This window comes from Pinus tabuliformis, chromosome 7, assembly GCF_031772625.1.
Source record: "Pinus tabuliformis cultivar Carrire ecotype Pingquan chromosome 7, CPIR1, whole genome shotgun sequence".
Classification (NCBI taxonomy): domain Eukaryota; kingdom Viridiplantae; phylum Streptophyta; class Pinopsida; order Pinales; family Pinaceae; genus Pinus; species Pinus tabuliformis.
The window spans coordinates 1,673,023,885-1,673,043,225 of record NC_142293.1 but is presented as its reverse complement, the minus strand read 5'-3'; the positions used below and the strand labels follow the sequence as shown (position 1 = coordinate 1,673,043,225).

The 19,341-nt window shown below is 42.4% G+C and overlaps 1 protein-coding gene across 9 annotated transcripts in view; it reads right to left on the bottom strand.

Annotated features, from left to right (window-relative positions):
- The window catches only part of LOC149254884 (myosin-11-like), a 483,587-nt gene that overhangs the window by 301,413 nt on the left and 162,833 nt on the right, over positions 1 to 19,341 (bottom strand). For all 9 annotated transcript variants that reach the window (XR_016267192.1, XR_016267193.1, XR_016267195.1 and 6 more), the window contains one exon: positions 16,668 to 16,787. Coding sequence is in view for 4 of the 9 variants with exons in the window: in XM_089460258.1 (XP_089316384.1) it covers positions 16,668 to 16,787 (120 nt within the window). In the remaining 5 variants the exon portion in view is untranslated. The remainder of the gene's footprint in view (positions 1 to 16,667; positions 16,788 to 19,341) is intronic.

Here is a 19,341-nt window from a genome sequence, read left to right as displayed (position 1 = left end):
CTGCATCTTTGCTTCTGTATTCACTGCCCCTCAACTGCAACTTTGATCACTCTCTCAACTTTCTCAGCAAACCCAACTCCAGAAAGTCGAAATCTTGATCTCTTGTTGTGTTCTCCAAGTGACCCTCAAGCCTCCTCTTATACTTTTCTCGTTGACAAATAAACAGCCGACATTAAGTCCCTAATCAACGGATAAGATTAGATCTGGCTTGATCCATGTCTTTTGGGCCATTCTAACACAGTTTTATATTAATTCACATTAATATTTTATTTTTCCTAAGTTTAGACTTGGGGACTCCATTAAAAATATTAATTATTTTAATATCTCCCAAACTATTTAGAATCTGCCCAAACCCTTTCTAGGTATTGGAGATCTCATGTACCTTAGCCTCTCCACCAATTTTCGTGGCTAGAGCACATTTGATGCTACCCCAAATCAACACTCCCTCTTAGCGAGGACTGTGCTCTAGTAATACTCCTCACCGTGTATCACCCTGATCATCCGACATCGGCCCCTGTGCTAATGCTAGGCCTGCTACCCAGCATCTGCACTGCTGCATCCTGTAATGCTACCCATGGCCCTGCCACTGCCACTACTGCATCGGTACTGCAACTCCCTCTGCATTTGTGCTACTTCCCATGACCCTACCACTGCAACTGTTGCATCTGCCTTGCAACCCCTCTCATCATGCCGCATCGTGCTACCCATAGCACTACCACTGCTAACTGCTGCACTGCAACGCAATTACTGAGAAGTAAGTAATTGATCTCCCAACTCTGACATCTCCGTTGGGCTAGAAACACTCCTGATGCTGAAGCTCCCTCTATCACTAACAAGTGCTCCCTCTCTGATCTCTGCGCTGTTACAACAACTCCATGCATCTCGCACCGTTGCACACCTCTGTGCCATCCTGCACTGGTGCAACAATCCCGTGCCTCTCGCACTGTTGCAACATGCTAGCCATGCAATGTCCTGGGAATCCTACACTAGAGCTCCCTTTGTCACTCCATTTGCATCCGTCTCTACTGACATCCACCAGCACTGCACTCCTCTTCGAGGCTCCCGTAGCAAGGTCTAATCCAAGAGGTTGGGTACCTCAAGTATCAGGCCCCTCATCGCCAATAGTCCGTCTGACTACAGCTTGATGTCTCCCCACTTCCACTCAAGTGGCACATGAGCACTCATGGCATAGTCATCGTCTGTCTCCACTTCGTTCTCTGCCCTTGCTGGCACTGCCTTGGTCTCAGAGGCCTCTCCCCTACTCTTCTTCCTTGGACACATGGTCGCATAATTACCGAGCTCCCCACAGCGGAAGCATTTGACCTTGGAGAGCTCCTTCTTCTTCCGTTTCTCCTGCTTTCCATCAAATGTTAGGGGAACATCCTCCTCCTCCTCCTTGATTCTGATCCCCTTGTCGCTACTTCCCGCCTTGCTCAGCCTTCTGATCTCTTCTTAGCGAAGAGCACCCCACATTTCCTCCCAATTTGGAAGGGTCACCCTGTCCACTATGCTCTGGACAAACACCTCCCAATATTCTGAGACTGCGTTCAGGGTTGTTCTCACCATCAATTCTGGATCCAGCATTGCCCCTATGGAAGTCAGCTGATCCCGGATCTCCTTCAATCAACCAAGGAATGGGTTGATCTGTTCTCCCTTGAATGATCGCAGTTGATTTTCTAGTAGCATCTTCCTTTGCACGGAAATATCCTAATACAACTTGGTCAGGCCCTCCCACATCTCTTGTGCCATGTTCTTCTCGGCAATATCTAGTACGATATGATGCTTGAACCCGTCAAGGATGATACTCTTAGCCCTAGCCATTGCATCCTCGTACCTGTCGTTATCAACCGGGTCAACTGGGATAGCTATCATCCTCAAGGCGAGGTACTTGACACGATTCCTATCTAGTAAGGATAAGATTATGGCCTTCTAGACTACGAAGTTTGAGGCTCCGTCCAGTCAGTATTGGTCTCTTACTCCGTGTAGTGCCATTTTGTTGCTCCTCTACTTCCCTCCTAGAAGTTCTTAGTATGACTCCTCTGAGCCTCGATTTCCCTCCTGGAAACCCTTCTGCCAATGTCAAGATGCCCCTCTCCAATCGTCTGTGCAACTGCAACACTAATTTGGATTCCTTGGCTAGAAATCCACCTCTGCATAAACTCCCTCTACCTTGGCCTTGCCCTATTAGGTGTTGTTCTGACTACAGTACCCCCCCAGCTCCACTTTGCAACTTACCCACAGCCTCCTAAACCCCAACAAACTGAAGGTTAGAGCTCTAGGCTCTGCGCAATCCCGGCATTGGCAAATCAGCGTCCTTAGCAAACTACGTCAACCCTCCTGGCCTCTGCGTGAGCCTGTATTTGGCTCCCTCAGCGTCTGCACTGCCTCTTCCTAGCTAAATCTTGATGACGCAGGCAATGCATCACCCCTTCCTTGCTGCTACTCTGCTAGGAACAGCTTCTGTCACTCGGGACAGTTGTTTTTTGCCGTTGTTGCTCTGTTCGACTGATGTCCTCAGTTCTCATGTAATCTGCAACCACCCTCTGATACCATGCTGATATTTCTAAGTTTGACACTTTAGAGACCCTTCATATACTTTACTGATTTATTCCTACCTACTTGTTCTGTTAATTAACAAGTTATTTACCATGTAAATACTGGAAATAAATACAAGTACATACTCAACACATTACAGATCATCAACTGAAGGAAATAGAAACAAGCACACAAGTGACACTATTGATTTTGGACTAATGTCCCCGGAAAAACCCAATGCGGGAAAACTGGTGCAGCTATCTGAGGGTTTGATTAATTAAGCAGTTTCAGAATACCATCTGGGTGCCAAATCCGACTCACCCAACAGAGAATAATCTCGGCAATAGTACCTCTCCTTCGGAGACAGATATTTCGACTAAAACCTCGGATAATCACTCTGGCAGCGTCATAGCTCCAATCTACGCCATGAAACCCCAGTGTCAGCCTCTAGGGACTACGTCAGCCTCTCTCTAGCCCAGCGTTAGCCCAGCGTCACTCTGGCTTGGCCTGCGTCAGTCAACTGGCCCTCTGCGTCACCAACACTAGCCCTCTGGGACACTATGAGGTTCCTGGTTACCTCTGCGTGAGCCCTAGCTGGCTCTCCGTGAAAATTGATGACTAAAAAAAAGTTCCCTGCAATCCCAACCCAGTTTTAATTTCACCCTAGCACTCTCATTCAGTTAAATGTCATTTCCCGTAAACATACATTCAACATATAGAATTCTGGAAATGAAATTTCCAGATTAAAACACATGGGTCTGTTAACACATGCTGAAAATAACTATGGACATAACCCAGCCAGCAACACACATAAAAATATGCACAGATTTTTGGTCAACTTAGACCCAAGCAAAACCCCTTCAATCTTCTCCGAGGAAAACCTATTAGGGAACTCTTCAAATTTATTTATCTTTCAAGTTCATGAAAAATAGATTTGCAGACAAAACAAAACAGCAAAATACAACTTATATCTTCAGCCCAAAACTCCTTGAAAACCGTGCCCACTTGAAGCTGAAAATATGTATTGCACAAATACGACTGTACGGACTTCGTACAGACTGTATATACATTTTTTCAAATAAAACTTCTCTCGAATGGCATGCAACTCATAGCATTCAATGTTGCTCGTACTATACCTTTTCTTGTCTTCTATGCCTTGATTTCCATGCCCAGTGTTGCCTAGAAATCACTCCTTCAACTTGCTGCAACAAATTTCTCCTTTAGAACTTTTCTCCAGCTCTCAGCCTCCTTTCTCCAATCTGCTCATGAAGAATTAATGTAGTCTCTATTTTCTTTTCCCCCTTTTGTTTCCCTAAATGACTTTTGGCCAACCCTAAGATCTAATGGCTTAGATTCATTTAGATCAAGGGATGAGAATAAATGTGCATTTAATTCTCACTTTCTATTTTTTAACTCATCCATTAAATAAAGAACCCAAATTGTACTTTATGTCTAAAGTCACTTTTCACTTTATAATTTAACATTGACTTTACCACTTATAAACTCACTTTCACTTTATAAAGTCACACTTAGGAAAAGAATTATTTTGGACACTTTTCCCTAGGTAGAGACTAACCCATGGGAAATCACTTGTCCAAGGTAAACTAAAAGTCAACACTACAGAAAGGTGTCATGATAAAGAAGCCATCCAGCAAAAGCACTATTGAATGTTAAAGCTATGTCAAGATGAAGTCATGAAGGGATACCAAATCCAAGTGTGGAAACAAGCAAGCATCTATGTGATGAGTACTCTGAAGCATAGACATATGACAAAGGAGTAGCTAGATGACTAAAGGACCTGACATATATCAAGAAGGCCACTTTCCACGAAGGGAGCAGTGACATGACAAGCCAGGAAGGAAAGTGATCAATGGTCGGTGCCCTACCTAGAAGAATTTCAAACAAATACTTCATGACATCACAAGGAAATCAAGCAACTGAAGGACCCACGAATAAGAAGTTGTCGATGAATAGACAAGTCCCTAACTAAGAGGGAGTTATAACAAGTTCCCAATTACAAAGGACCTTGGACAAGTTCCTTGTTAGAGGAAACTTGGGCATGTATTCCTCAATTAAGAGGAAGAGATAGACACAACATTCTTGTCTTCACTTGGGAAGAAAGAATGGGAGGATTGGGTAATCATCTGGCATCCGATACTCTTTCAGAATGTGTAGGGCATCCAGGACAAGAGTAGGCAAGAGGAAAGATATTCTTTGAGGATTGGGAACCCAAGAATAGTCCTAGAAGGTCATACTCAGTGAACACCCGGGTGGGTATGTACCTTGAGATACAATGACTAAGGTGTCTATAAGTCATTGGTCTCGCCAACATTGTGCTTTGATCTATTAAGAGATAGAATTGTTAGTCAAGATCTTCCTATGTGACAATGTTTGTTATAATGATGCTATACAGATGGATTACTAATCCGACCCTTTTTATCAGATCTCTTTAGTGTTGAATAGCCATGTACCATTTAATGAATACCTCCCTAGTTAAGAGGGAGTGTTGAAGGAAAAGTAACTAGGTTCGGTTTCATGATGACTTGTAAGTTTGTAACTATAATATTATTCCTTGCATGATGGGTTTCATGAGAAAGATGTGGTCGCTTCAGCTTAAAAGACTTCTTCTTGATGTCTTTAGGTTTTTATGTTACATCATATGTATTATGAAAGTCATAAGGTCAAAGGACAATACTCCAAGAGATGTGTCACTATCCTCATGCAAATCCGCTCTACAAAAATGAAGGAATCTCCTTGGTGATATCTTGGCTTGAATACAAGGTTATCATGTCGGCTCAAAGGTCCATTGTTGACTCATATATATACAAGGAGTAACGTAAGTCTTCAGATAAGTTAAAAAGGTATAGTCAATGATGAAAAGAACATATACGCAGTAAACGAAATATATCGAAAGTCTGCAATAGATAACTATACTATATCTCTCATCTCAGAAGTCTGTAATATATATCTCGGAGGTTTTTATGAGATCAATACATTGTGATAGCTCTCTGTTAATTTTAGGTATGTTCTATGCTTAGAGAAATTTATTTCAATTTTCACAGTTATCTCAATATCTTTTCCAGACTAGCAATCACATCAGCATTAAAGTAAACTGCAGATAGAATATAAACATAAATCGCAGAAGACAAGCCAAGACAAGAGGACACAAGATGTGGCGCTAGCCAAGGACAAACCCTAATGTGGGGAAAACCTTGATCAATTCTTCTTATATTTCTTCAATAGTTCAACAGAGAGAGAGAGAGAGAGAGAGAGAGATAGTACATTTACAACAGAAGTCAACGCTTAGACTTTCTAGATAAGAGAATAGTTCATCTCTACATGAGATCAGTTGAAGACATGTTGCTTCAACTGATTCTCCAAGGTGACTCCTTCACCTACCATTGTGCTGCATCGTGTCATCACGCTGCACCTCACCGTGCTGCAGCATGCTGCACTTATCATCACATTGTTGGACCTCATGCTGCCACTGTTGGTGATATTGCCATTCCATGGTTGCCATACTGTTGTCCCGTTTGCTTGCTCCATCAAGCTTCATTGTTGTCCCAAGGCTGCACCATACAACACCATATGCCTTCATCATACTGCCACCTATCACATCATTATGCTACTGTACATATTGTGCACAGATCTGCCTCAAGTCTATCCATGTTGTCTCTTGTTTGAGGTGATAAGGCCTGTTGTCTATCACAGTATAGTTGTCATCTACAGCTCACTTTAAAACCCCTTGATTGCAATCCAAACTATCTTGATTTGGGCTTGGTCTTAACAGCACTACACACAGCTCCTTGATCCTTGAGACATCCCTGTTCAGGACCTGTTTGCACCCTCAAACAGCCCTCAAACTAATCCGCACTTCCACAGCAACTTGTCCTCTGAACTAAGCTCTCCATGTTGTCCTGAAGTGACATTACCTTGATGTCTCTTCTTGTTGAGGCTAGGGCAACCAGTCATCATCTTTCGACTGTGTTTGGCTATGTATAGATTGCGGATAAGTCTCCTGGTTGCTGTGTCTAAGGGTTGTCCTAAGCCCTTCCAAAAATAGTGTTAAGGTCTTACCTTGTTGTGTATAGATGATACTCTAAACAGCTCCCTTCTTGCTGCGGCTAAGTAGCCTTTATAGACTGTTGTTAGGGCATTCTTTTAGACAAGAAGTTAGGGCAGGCTAGGGCTGCGTATAGGAGCAGGTTAGGGCAGTGTATAGTGCAGGTTTCTCCTCTCTTGGACTGCGGCTTAAACCATCCTCTTTAGGACTGCAGCTAGGGCAGTATTGAACCTCCCATTAGGACTGAGTAAGGGCAGCATTTAGCCCTTCCTTGACAACTAATTAGGGCATGCTTGGACAGCAACTTGAGCTCCTAGATTGGACTGTGGCTAGGGCATTTTATCTCCATTAAGACAACATATAGAACCCTTCTTGAATGCATAGAGTTGTCTCCTCCTAGGACTACGTAGAGGCTGATTTAGGGCTTCTCCATTAGGGCAGTGTAATCCCTTAGGATCTCTCCTCCCACTAAAACCCAAAGACAAGTAGAGAGGAAGAGATCCCAAGTGTGTGTTCAAATGACTTTCAAGGCACCTCTTTTTATACTAAAACATTGAGCACATGTGGGGTTTATTTGGTTGTTCACTGACCTTGATGAATTGTCCCATAACACAACATTCATATCTCCATGAATACTTATCGGAATTGGATGATCTTTAGATCAATCCTATACCTCTTGATGAGAGGGATCCAAGAAAAATATGAGCTGCCATTAATAAGATGACCCACATGGAGTTTGGCCCTAGTTGCCAATTTTAACACTCCCTCTCAACTAGGAAGAACTCCATCCGCTGATCCATATGTCCCACTGTACTATCTCTGCCATCAATGCCCTGCACTGCTCTGCTCAATTCTGCTGAACCATGAAGAAGAAGAATTGATCGAGAATGTCTCATACCATTCTCTACTGACCCGAAGTCAGTTTCATCTGAAGAGAGTGTGTCATATCACTCTTACTGACCCGAAGTCAGTTTTATTGATCCCAGATCAATATCACAAGAGAGTGTCTCAAACCACTCATATTGATCCCAGATCAGTTGGAGGTCATCCTAGCATAGGGAGTACGATAGATACAACGATGCGTCCATCAATAGTACTACTATGGTCCCTAACCCCATTTCCCTGCTCATTGATCAGATGAGAGGTACTTCCCATGAGTCCCAGACTGCATGGGTAGGATGCCTCGACAGGAGAACTAATCATCTTGTCCCACAGGAGAACGAATCATCCTGGCTCACAGGAGAACGAATCATCTTGTCCCAAAGTCACCTCGGGGTATCACAGGGGAAGGTTAAGCTATTCACCCTATACACAACGCACCATTAGGGGAGGGTGAGTCGCCCTATGGTCATGTGTTGCTCCAGTGAGTACCCCAAGCTCCCCCAGAGCTCCTAGAGCTCAATGCATGCAACATGCAAGAACCTTACACGAAGGTCTCTCAACAACTCCAAGCCGTTCGAGAAAGCCACAGATTTGACCTTTCCCTGGGGCTTTGACAAAATGTCTACGACATGTACATCAGTCTCAATGTGATGGAGCCTCCTCGCTCATTAACTTACCATATCCCAATAAGGTAGTATCTGATGTCTATCTGCTGGAGCAATCATCGAATACGAGATTCCTCAACAATAGAATCCCCCCCCTAGTTGTCACAGAAAATCACAGTGGTAACAGCTCACTGAAGAGCTTCCACAACCAGGCACCTTCACATGACATCATACTCGTAGCTATGAATTTGGTCTCGGCAGTGCTTATAGCAACCGACTTCTGCTTCCTGCTCATCCATGATATTGAAGCAGAATCCAAAGAGAACCAGCACTGAGAAGTGCTCTAGTGATCCTCCACAATGTTTGCCGAGTCAGCATTCGAATAATCATGCAGCTTCATATTTTCGACAGTGTATCTCAATCTATGATAGATTGTGCCCCGAAGATATCTCAGAAGATTCTTGGCACCAATCCAGTGAGGCTCAACCAAATATGAGCTCGCCATGCTAATTGCAAAACATATATCTGGACAAAAGTTCACCAAGATCATCAATGCAAATGAGTTTATGAAACTCAGAGGAATTTCCCAAATCTGGTCCAGCATCATCACCATATAACTTCTGAAAGTTAAGATCCTCGAGGTAGTCACAGGCTTGCAGTTTACCATTCCACATCCAAAATCCAACTCCCTCTTACTTCAAATGAGAGGGTCTGCACCTGTCAGAAATAGGTCGTCCTAAGAAGGTGTCGGTATGAGAGGTATATCATCCACAACCTTCGAGTAATGGTTTGGATCTGTTTCACTCCTAGTGAATCTCAGCTTCAACAAACAGTTATCAATCATCTCATACTATGCCCGAGGTGTTTTGCTTCAAGCCATAAAGGGCTTTCTTCCACCTGTATACATGATATTCCCGATCATGAATCTCAAACTCCTCGGGTTGTTCCAAACCTGTGAACCTGCTACATGAGGGGAATGGTCCCCTTGTAAAAATTTCCTTCAGTACATCTCAAACATGTATCTTCATGCTTTTCTTGAATTCGGATATCTAAGTCACCATCTGACTCACATCGGGTATCGCCCCATAAGTAGATATCCGGTGCTATAGATGAGATGTGTCAACTGATATGGTCCCCAATGGACCATCCTGCAACTTGATACAAATTGCCAACCCTGAACTCAAAAGCATCTTAGAAATTTTTATTTTTAAACATGTACCTTTCTATCGATGAATGCCACCCTGTAACCTTTGACTTTCATTGTCGAAATGGACATCGGGTTCTTCTTGTGATCAGGTACATAAAAGAGATTCTGTAAGTGAATCGAGTTACCCTCATTCAATTGAGGGGGTAACATTCCCTACACCCTTTCCAGGATAGGTGGCATCGGCTCCAAATATAATCCCACGAATGTTTCCACCTATCAAATTAGAGAGAGCACCCTTCTATCCGATGGAGTTCCTTGAAGCACTATAATCAATAAGCCAGATTCCCAAAGAATCTGAAGGAGAGGGCCAATACAAGATAATGCTTCTTTATCTTATCAAAAACAATATTTGATTCTTCATACCTGGAGTTCCTTGCTTTCTTTGAAGAGTCGGACGTTTCCTTGATGACCTGCATTACCTGTCATTCCTCTGATCATTGAAGATGTCCCAGGGATGATTGTTATCATCATCAAGTGATGTGTCCCTACCTCGGACACTCCTTCGCATAATGGCTGAACTTATTACAATCAAGGCATCTGCCTTTCCTTCCAACCTTAGATCCAGACTTCCCATTGAAGTGATCTTTAGGTAGGTCATCAGAAACTTTCGCTGCTCCATTCTAATAATATTCTCTGCTTCGACTTCACCTTAGCGAATTTGAAGATGGATGAGGAATCCATTGATCCTTTTGTCCTTTCCCAACTGTCTTCGATGATTGCTCTTTCACTCTTCCTTGGGCATTGTCTTCACCTCAGCTCTGGTACCATGTTAATTTTAGGTGTGTTCTATGCTTAGAGCAATTTATTTCAATTTTCACAGTTAGCTCAATTCTTTTCCAGATTAGCAATCACATCAACATTAAAGTAAACTACAGATAGAACATAAACATAAATCGCAAAACACAAACCAAGACAAGAGGACACAAGATGTGGCGCTAGCAAGCGACAAACCCCAATGTGGGGAAACCCTTGATCAATTCTTCTTATATGTCTTCAATAGTTCAGCGGAGACAGCGAGAGAGAGAGATAGTGCATTTACAACAGAAGTCAACACTTAGACTTTTTAGATAAGAGAATAGATCATCTCTACATGAGAACAGTTGAAGACATGCTACTTCAACTAATTCTCCAACGTGACTCCTTCACCTATCATTGTGTTCCGTCTCGTCATCATGCTTCACCTCACCATGTTGCACCATGCTGCACTTATCATCACATTGTTGGACCTCATGCTGCCACTGTTGTCCCATGTACCATACTGTTGTCCCACTGTTAGTGATATTGCCATTCCATGGTTGCCATACTGTTGTCCCATTTGCTTGCTCCATCAAGCTTCATTGTTGTCCCAAGGCTACACCATACAGCGCCATATGCCTTCATTACACTGCCACCTATCACATCATTATGCTACTGTACATACTGTGCACAGATCTGCCTCATGTCTATCCACGTTGTCTCTTGTTTGAGATGATAAGGCCTATTGTCTATCACAGTATAGCTGTCATCTACATCTCACTTCAAAACCCCTTTTATTGCAATCCAAACTATCTTGATTTGGGCTTGGTCTTAACAGCCCTACACACAGCTCCTTGATTGTTGAGACATCCCTATTCAGGACCTATTTGCACCCTCAAACAACCCTCAAACTAATCCGCACTTCCACAGCAACTTGTCCTCTGAACTAAGCTCTCCATGCTATCCTGAAGTGACATTACCTTGTTGTCTCTTCTTGCTGCGGCTAGGGCATCCAGTCATCATCTTTGGACTGCGTTTGGCTATGTATAGACTGCGGCTAAGTCTCCTGGTTGCTGCGTCTAAGGGTTGTCCTAAGCCCTTCCAAAAACAGTGTTAAGGTCTTACCTTGCTGCATATAGATGATCCTCTAAACAACTCCCTTCTTGTTGCGGCTAAGTAGCCTTTGTAGACTGTTGTTAGGGCATTCTTTTAGACAACGAGTTAGGGCAGGCTAGGGTTGCATATAGGAGCAGGTTAGGGCAACATATAGGGCAGGTTTCTCCTCTCTTGGACTGCGGCTTAAACCACCCTCTTTAGGACTGCGGCTAGGGCAGTATTGAACCTCCCATTAGGACTGAGTATAGGGCAGCATTAGCCCTTCCTTGACAACTGATTAGGGCATGCTTGGACAGCAACTTGAGCTCCTAGATTGGACTACGGCTAGGGCATTTTATCTCCATTAAGACAGCATATAGAACCCTTCTTGAATGCGTAGAGGTGTCTCCTCCTAGGACTGCGTAGAGGCTGATTTAGGGCTTCTCCATTAGGGCAGCGTAATCCCTTAGGATCTCTCCTCCCACTAAAACCCAAAGACAAGTAGAGAGGAAGAGATCCCAAGTGTGTGTTCAAATGACTTTCAAGGCACCTCTATTTATACTAAAACGTTGAGCACATGTGGGGTTTATTTGGTTGCTGGCCGACCTTGACGAATTGTCCCATAACACAAATAAATTCATATCTCCATGAATACTTATCGGAATTGGATGATCTTTAGATCAATCCTACACCTCTCGATGAGAGGGATCCAAGAAAAATATCAACTGCCATTAATAAGATGACCCACATGGAGTTTGGCCCTAGTTGCCAATTTTAACACTCTTTGAAGGTATTCAAGGATTGTGTGTATGTATGTATATATATATATATATATATATATAGTGATTACTTGTTGCAGTGTCTTGTGTAGATATATGTAGCAACATCTCTCGGTGAACACATATACTATGAGTACAGTTCTCAATGGTAGGCAGAGTTCTCGATGGTGGCAAATATATAGAAGCTCTCGGTGGTATCACAACTCTCAGTGGAAGACACAGTTCTCAATGGTGGCACATATATGGAAGCTCTCAGTGGTATCTACAGCTCTCAGTAGAAGATACAGTTCTCGGTGGTGGTACATCTAAACAGTAACATAACTCAACAAAGAGTATGCAAGTCTGTCCCAAGATATCAACATAAATAAAGGATTGTGGCAGCCGAGAAAAGGAGGAATCGAAGACAGTGACAACAAGAACATAAGGAGAAGGAGAGCAGGGAATTGTGGACTCAACAGAGCAGAGGATAGTGACAATCGTCTTGGAGGTAACCTGGTGTCTATCTTGTCAAGGGTATTGGTATTCTTCATCTAAACATCTATAAGAAGAGATTCAAGGGTTTACTCTCAAGAGGAGAGGTTTGCCCTGGCTTGGAGCCAACATCTTGTGTACTTGTATTTTGTTGATTTTCTTGCTTTGATAATTGTTTGATGATTGAAGAACAAGCAAACATAAAGAAGTTAACTAAAAGAAAAAGACATCACCAGCAGTTCTCAATGACTATGGAAGAATCATTAATAATAATTTTCCCTAGATTCTTCAATAGGTCAAGCCTAGAATGATGCCCTGGAGGTTGATGCAGCTAAAAAGAAAAGTAAAAGCACAAGTGGCCACATTCAACAGGAAAATGTACCACAAAATGCAAAATATCGTCAGGGCAGACACGTTTAGAACGTGGGAAAAAGCCAATACATGAACTCTACCCCATTATCATGGTCGTCACCTTGATAAATGAGCCTCATTTCTCATTCAGGAACCCATAATTGTCCCAACCCCTAGTGGGCAATGAACCGCCTTACCTTAAAGGGGATATCCACTGTTATACCATACACATCATGCTCTTATCCCTTGAGCCTTGAGCAGTTAATCAAAGAAAAATCATAAAAGGAAAAAGGCATATAAAGAAGGGTGGAAAAATCAAGGTCAGGGTACCTCATGCACCACGATTGCTCCCTCCTATACATTATATACACAAGTGTGGGCTTCCCTTTTACTATCTACCCTTGTAACCCGACATATTGGGCTGCCCCTTTCATTCCCTACTCCATTCATCTCTTTATCACAAGCCACCAGCCTTTGAAGGATGTACCTCGGACATACTATCCTCTTTAAAGGTAGAGACCACCTAATAAGATACTTGGTTAACCCCATTTGGAGCTTGGAGACATTAGCACATGTCAAAGCCCACTACGGAAGGGCATGCCATTCTGAAGTGCCCACCTGTTGTCCATGGTTTGTAAGCTCTTTAACTTGATTTCATAAAACGATTTGTTGTACTGAAAGGCTAGGGAACGCATTGGATCTTATGCAGGATTGCAGATGGTCTCCATTTTGGGTTTGGTCTCCCTATATAGGGTCCTAACCCTCCAAAGGGCTACATTGGCACATGTAGGGTGTGTGTAGAGAGCCATGGGCCTCCCCAGCAGTAGACAGCACTCCATTGATCCCCAGAGATGTTCAGAGATTGCTCGAGATTCACCTATTGGACGAGGAAGATGCTCAGAGTTCACCATGCCCAACTGTCCCCACAGTTGTACCATGCACTTGGCAGATGACCCAAGACTTGTATACTGATGTGGCATCACTTACACCATCATTTGAACCCTTACAGATGGTCTACAAGCATCTTCGATCTACTTGGAGACCCATGAGGTTACTTGTGTGCCCTCACACCCATTGGGAGCACCACAGGTTTATTATTTGGAGAACAATAGGCCAACCTCTTATCCACTACTTTTGGGAGTCGTATTCGTCATTGTGGCACTTATGGACTTCATCAGGCTTCTTAGAAGGCCCAACGACATGTATTATTGATCATTTGACCCCTTGAGACACTTATTCTTTTGTTTATGAGCTAGTTTGGTGGGTTTTTCACCAAAACTTTGTTGTTTTGCACATTAATTTATTCTAGGGGCTAATGTAGGCCCAAGTAGCTAAATCAAACTCATTAGAAGTGTGAAAATAGAAGTGATGAGGATTCATTTTATCATCATCACTTGGATTGGACTTGTATCTCTCTTGAGAATTTCACTATGCTTCTTGGAGGATGAATATTGAAGCATGGAATGAGTTTTGATGTTTGGATTATTTTCTCTTGTCTTGGAGCTTCTTGATTGGAAAATTCTTAATGGTTGGATATACTCTTAATACATGTTCGTATAATTTAACACTATTTTATTTTCTATTCTTATCACATACATTGTTGCTGGGAATTCGCTATACTAGGGCCAATTAACTGCATCCAATTATGCGAAGTTGTGGAAATTCGGTATCTAGATAGTAATGCTTCATGTATGGGGCATGTATTATGAATGAATGTTCCTATAGATGCTTCTTCATTGAAATTCATCTTGATAATCCATCAATCTTGCAAAACCAAGTATAAAGTTCTTGAAGTTGCTTTTGTTGTTGCCCTAATGCTATGTGAAGTTGTCTTTGAGTCCTCATTGACATAGAAAATTCAATGTCCATAGTCATAATTACTCTTGACTCCAAATCTCCCCAAAGGATTAGGCACTGGTCCACTATAAGGTGATCACCTTAAACATGTTTTCCTTCTCCCCTCTCCTCTTCTCTAAGTCTAGTCCTCTAGGTCACATAGGGCATCAATTATCTCACAATCCAAACCTCCAAATTTCATGAGATTCTGATAGTGGGATCTTGAGATATCGCAAACCCTAGCTCGAAGACCAATTCTTTCCCTTGGTTTCCATTAGGCTAGATACCTCACTGGGATCCTTGCATTGCCTTTCACTGAAAATTCATTCCTTGATCCCTTTCCCCTCCCTAATTAGGTCAAGCATATCATTGGTTGCTAAATCCTATCCCCTTGACCTAACCTCGGGTCCACTTGGTCCTGTGTGGTCCCATGCACTATCAAGGTTAATTCTTCAAAGATCACCTAGAACCCAAGTTTCCACAAGAATTCTAGGGCTTAGGGATCTCCTTTATAAGACACATACTCAAAACCTAACCCTTGAAATTCTCCCCAAGCCCTTCCTTGAGAGCCTTCCATCTTGTCTTCCAAGACAAACAAGCCACATATTTGAGCCTCTCTTGTGAATAGGCTTCAAGGATCACCCCTCACCCTATCACTGGTCCATGCATCTCGTGATCCTTATCACAAGGGGTCTGCTCCCATCGGTGAAAGTCTGTAAAGAATAGGGAGCCTTAGCCGAGGTGTCAATGGGCTATTGCTCCATCGTTGCCTTTGACCTAGCAATTGTCCCTTTAGGTTTCCCTCCTAGGACCCCTACTAGTTTGAACGGTAACATTTTTGGCGTCATTCTAGGTATAGATATGCATCATAATAGACTGTACAAGCTGCACAGACAGAAAAAAACCAATTTCTGTTATGTGTGTGTGGTCGTCTTCTCTTGCTTCTACAAGCCTTGCTTAGCACGTTTTAGTTGTGGGCTTGCATCACTTCCTATTTCTTTTCATAATGATGCTTTTGGCACTCCAAATCTACTCTCTTGCGTTGTACTTTTACAATTCATGTGGAGATACTTTTAGCACTTACAATGCTCTCCAATCAATGTTCCAATGGCTAACCTTTGGCCACTAATGGACAATGATATCTAATTTAAAACTAAAGTTGAACACCATCACGAACAAAATAGGCAACCATTGGCCAAGCATTTTCTCTTCAAAGCAAGAAATACTCAGAGCGGTATACAATACACAAAATGTGATTCCATCTATTTCACTATACTTAATCAAGCCACCATGAAGAATTAATTCTTTTTAAACTGGCTCAAAAACTTAGAATACAAGCAATATGTATCTAAAATTTCAACTGTGATTTAGCCATATGTATCACTGTAAAGAACAGCTCTCTGTCTGCAAATAAAAATTCACTTCTTGTTGTATGGTCTAGCATACTCACTCTTGTCACAGATGCAAGATATAATGTCCGTGTCATCACAATATACTTTCGACATGAATAAAAAGCTAAATCCAAAGTAACATCCATTAATGAAAAAAACAATATATATAGATGGGAGATAACCAGACTCTCCCTCTGTTCATAATTAGTTATTCATACGAGTAATAGGTGGTTATAATTTAGTTGCAACTGGCCCAGTCACTTCTTGTTGTATGGTCTAGGATATTCACCATTGTCCAGGATGCAAGGCACAATGTATGTACCATCACAATAGAGTCTAGAGAAGAAATACAAGTTAAATCCAATAACACATCAACTCATAAAACAAACAATACATATGGACAGGAGGTAATAAGTCTATCCATCTGTCCATGATTAATTATTTATACTAGTAATCGGTGGTTATTTTTTAACCAGCAACAGGCCTGATCCAAAAATGTGGGTTTAAAAAGTGCTGAACTATGGTAATTCCAACCTATTCTACTAAAACTCATACATCATTTTGACACTTACAATCCAAAGTATGAAAAGGAAACTTTAAACATGAACCTAATAAGACCATATTACCAGCTTAAGATGTCCCAACATAACACCTTACACGTTCACAGATTATCAAGCAAATAATAATAGTGGAAAGGATGGTGTGCATAAAACATACCAACTTCAATCCATGGAGCTCCTTTCTTGCAAGCCTGCACCTCCATGCACACTGGAAAGCAATAGTAGCCGCCCGCAAATGAAGGAAATATGAACGAGCTTTCCACATCCGCCAATTTTTCTAAAAAAGACGGCATAACATTTAGAATATGAGAAGTCAACAGAAGACACAATGTAAACAAGTTCACAACACATAGTAACCTGCACTTTAGTAAACATTCTCCAACGATTATTTACCCAGCAAAACATTTAATATGAAGAGCTAATACAGGTCTATAATCAGCACCAATCTAACACAAAAATTAGCATTTGGCATATACTTCCATATCACATTATGGATTAATATGTTTGGTATCATGTAGACTTGCAAATCTGGACTACATTATACCATGTCATTTGTTTAAAATACTTGTTGATGCAGGAGCATTCCTAGGGATCGCCCAATCCTGCATCAACCAAAAATAGTTCTTATTTTCCTTCAATCAATTACCAATTAATTTATCTGTGTCTACTCTGATGGAACTCAACTTCAAGAAGCTATGTGGAAGTGTTGTTGGGCCCACATTGGCAAATCCTTCCAAGTATCGACAACTTGTGGGGGCCCTAATGTTCTAGGTAAACTACCGTCCAGACATATGCTTCGTTGTGAATACATTGAGTCAATTTATGGTCGAGCCTCATCACATACATTGGATTGCTCCCAAGAATCTCTTGAGATATCTCCGTGGCACAATCAACTATGGTTTGAGATACATTTCCGGGAATTTGAGGCTACATGGATATACTGATGCTGCACAGGCTGGTAGTATGGTAGATCATAAGAGCACATCTGGGCGTTGCTTCACTTTGAGGTTTGCTTCAATATCTTGGATGAGCAAGAAGCAGAAATCGGTTGCTCTAAGCACAGCCAAGGCGGAATACATTGCTGTGAGTATGGCCTGTTGTGAAGTTGTTTGGTTGAGGAAGCTCTTCAGTGAGCTATTTGAGCACATGTTGGATACCACCGTGATCTTCTGCAACAACTAGAGTGGGATTCGCCTCTCAGAGAATCCCGTGTTCCACAACCGCTCCAAGCACATTGATATCAGGTACCACTTTATCTAGGATATGGTACAATGGGGAGCAATAAGGCTCCATCACATTAGGATGGATGAGTAGGTCGCAGACATTCTCACAAAGCCCTTGGGGAAGGTCAAGTTCTTAACCTTCCGAGAGAGACTTGGAGTTGTGGAAAGACCCTCCTATGAGGGTCCCATACGAGTTGGACACTTAGCTTTGGGAGCTCCTGTGGGCTTGGGGTACTTCTTGAAGATATGAGCAACCATAAGGTGAGTGGTTCAGCTTCCCTTAGTGGTGCACTATGTACCAGGTGAGTGGTTCACCTTCCCCTGTGATACCCCATGATGGTTGACATGTGTGTAGGGTGAGCGGTTCACCATCCCCTACAATTGCAAACACATGTATGTAGGGTGAGTGGTTCACCTTCCCCTACGATTGACATATGCATAGGATGAGTGGTTCACCTTCTCCTATGGCATATGAGCAAGATGAGTGGTTCACCTTCTCCGGCCGATGCCCCAACACACATCCTACCCATGGAGTCCGAAACTCATGGGAAGTACCTCTCATTTGGCCAATGAGATGGAAAAAGTAGTTAGGAACCATACCACTATCTATGGACACACCGTGTATTGTTGTACTCTCTATGAATAGGATGCATGGTGTTCAACAACTTGATCTAGGATTAAGGACTGACTTTTGTCAGTTACTCACTCTCAATCACTTCTTCTTCATTATTACTTCATGGTTCAGCAAAGCAGTGATGACAGAGATGGTACATGATGACAGGATGGCACGATGATGACAGATGGATTGGCAGGTGGAATTCTCCCTAGTTGAGAGGGAGTGTTAAAATTGGAAACTAGGGCCAAATTCCACTTTGGGACAGCTCATATGATAGAGATGATTCTTGCATTGGATTCCTCCCTCCGAGAGGTCCAAATTTGATATAAAGATCATCTCATTCGGACAAGCAGAAGTGGAATTTTGAATTTATTCTCTCTCATGCACAAATTGTTAAGGTCGATCTAGGCTTAATGTAGGCTCAAGAAGCCCAATAGATGTGTCCTTTCACCCTCAATGAATTGTATAAATAGGAGTGACCTCTCTCCTCATTTGGACATCATTCACTCACACATTCTTCTCTCTCTTCTTCTGATTGGGTCATACAACTATTGGGCAGCTTCTCTCTCTCACACGTGTGGCTGGAGGACGAGTTTTCTGGGACAGATTGCAGGCCAAAAATTTCAGAGTTCAGGGACAGTTTGACCAGCATTGACCAAGGTGTTCTTGACCAAGTTTGACTTCGATTTTGGGTGGAAAAGTTCGATTTTTGCAGGTCGTACAGTTGGGCAAAAAATCAAGAATTTCTGGGCTAAATCACAGAACCGAAGTTGCAAAAATTTCAGACTGTTGACCAGCGTTGACCGAGACCTTCCAGGCATCATTTGACTTCGATCTTTTGGGGAAATTTCTGTCTCAGCAGGCCGCAGCTTTTGGCACAAAAACCGAGGTTTTCTAAGCACTTTGACCGCAAACCAAATTGCAGGTTGACTGTAGAAAATTACAACAGTTTTCTCTCTCCTTTGACCAAGTTTGACTGGACTGTTTTGGGA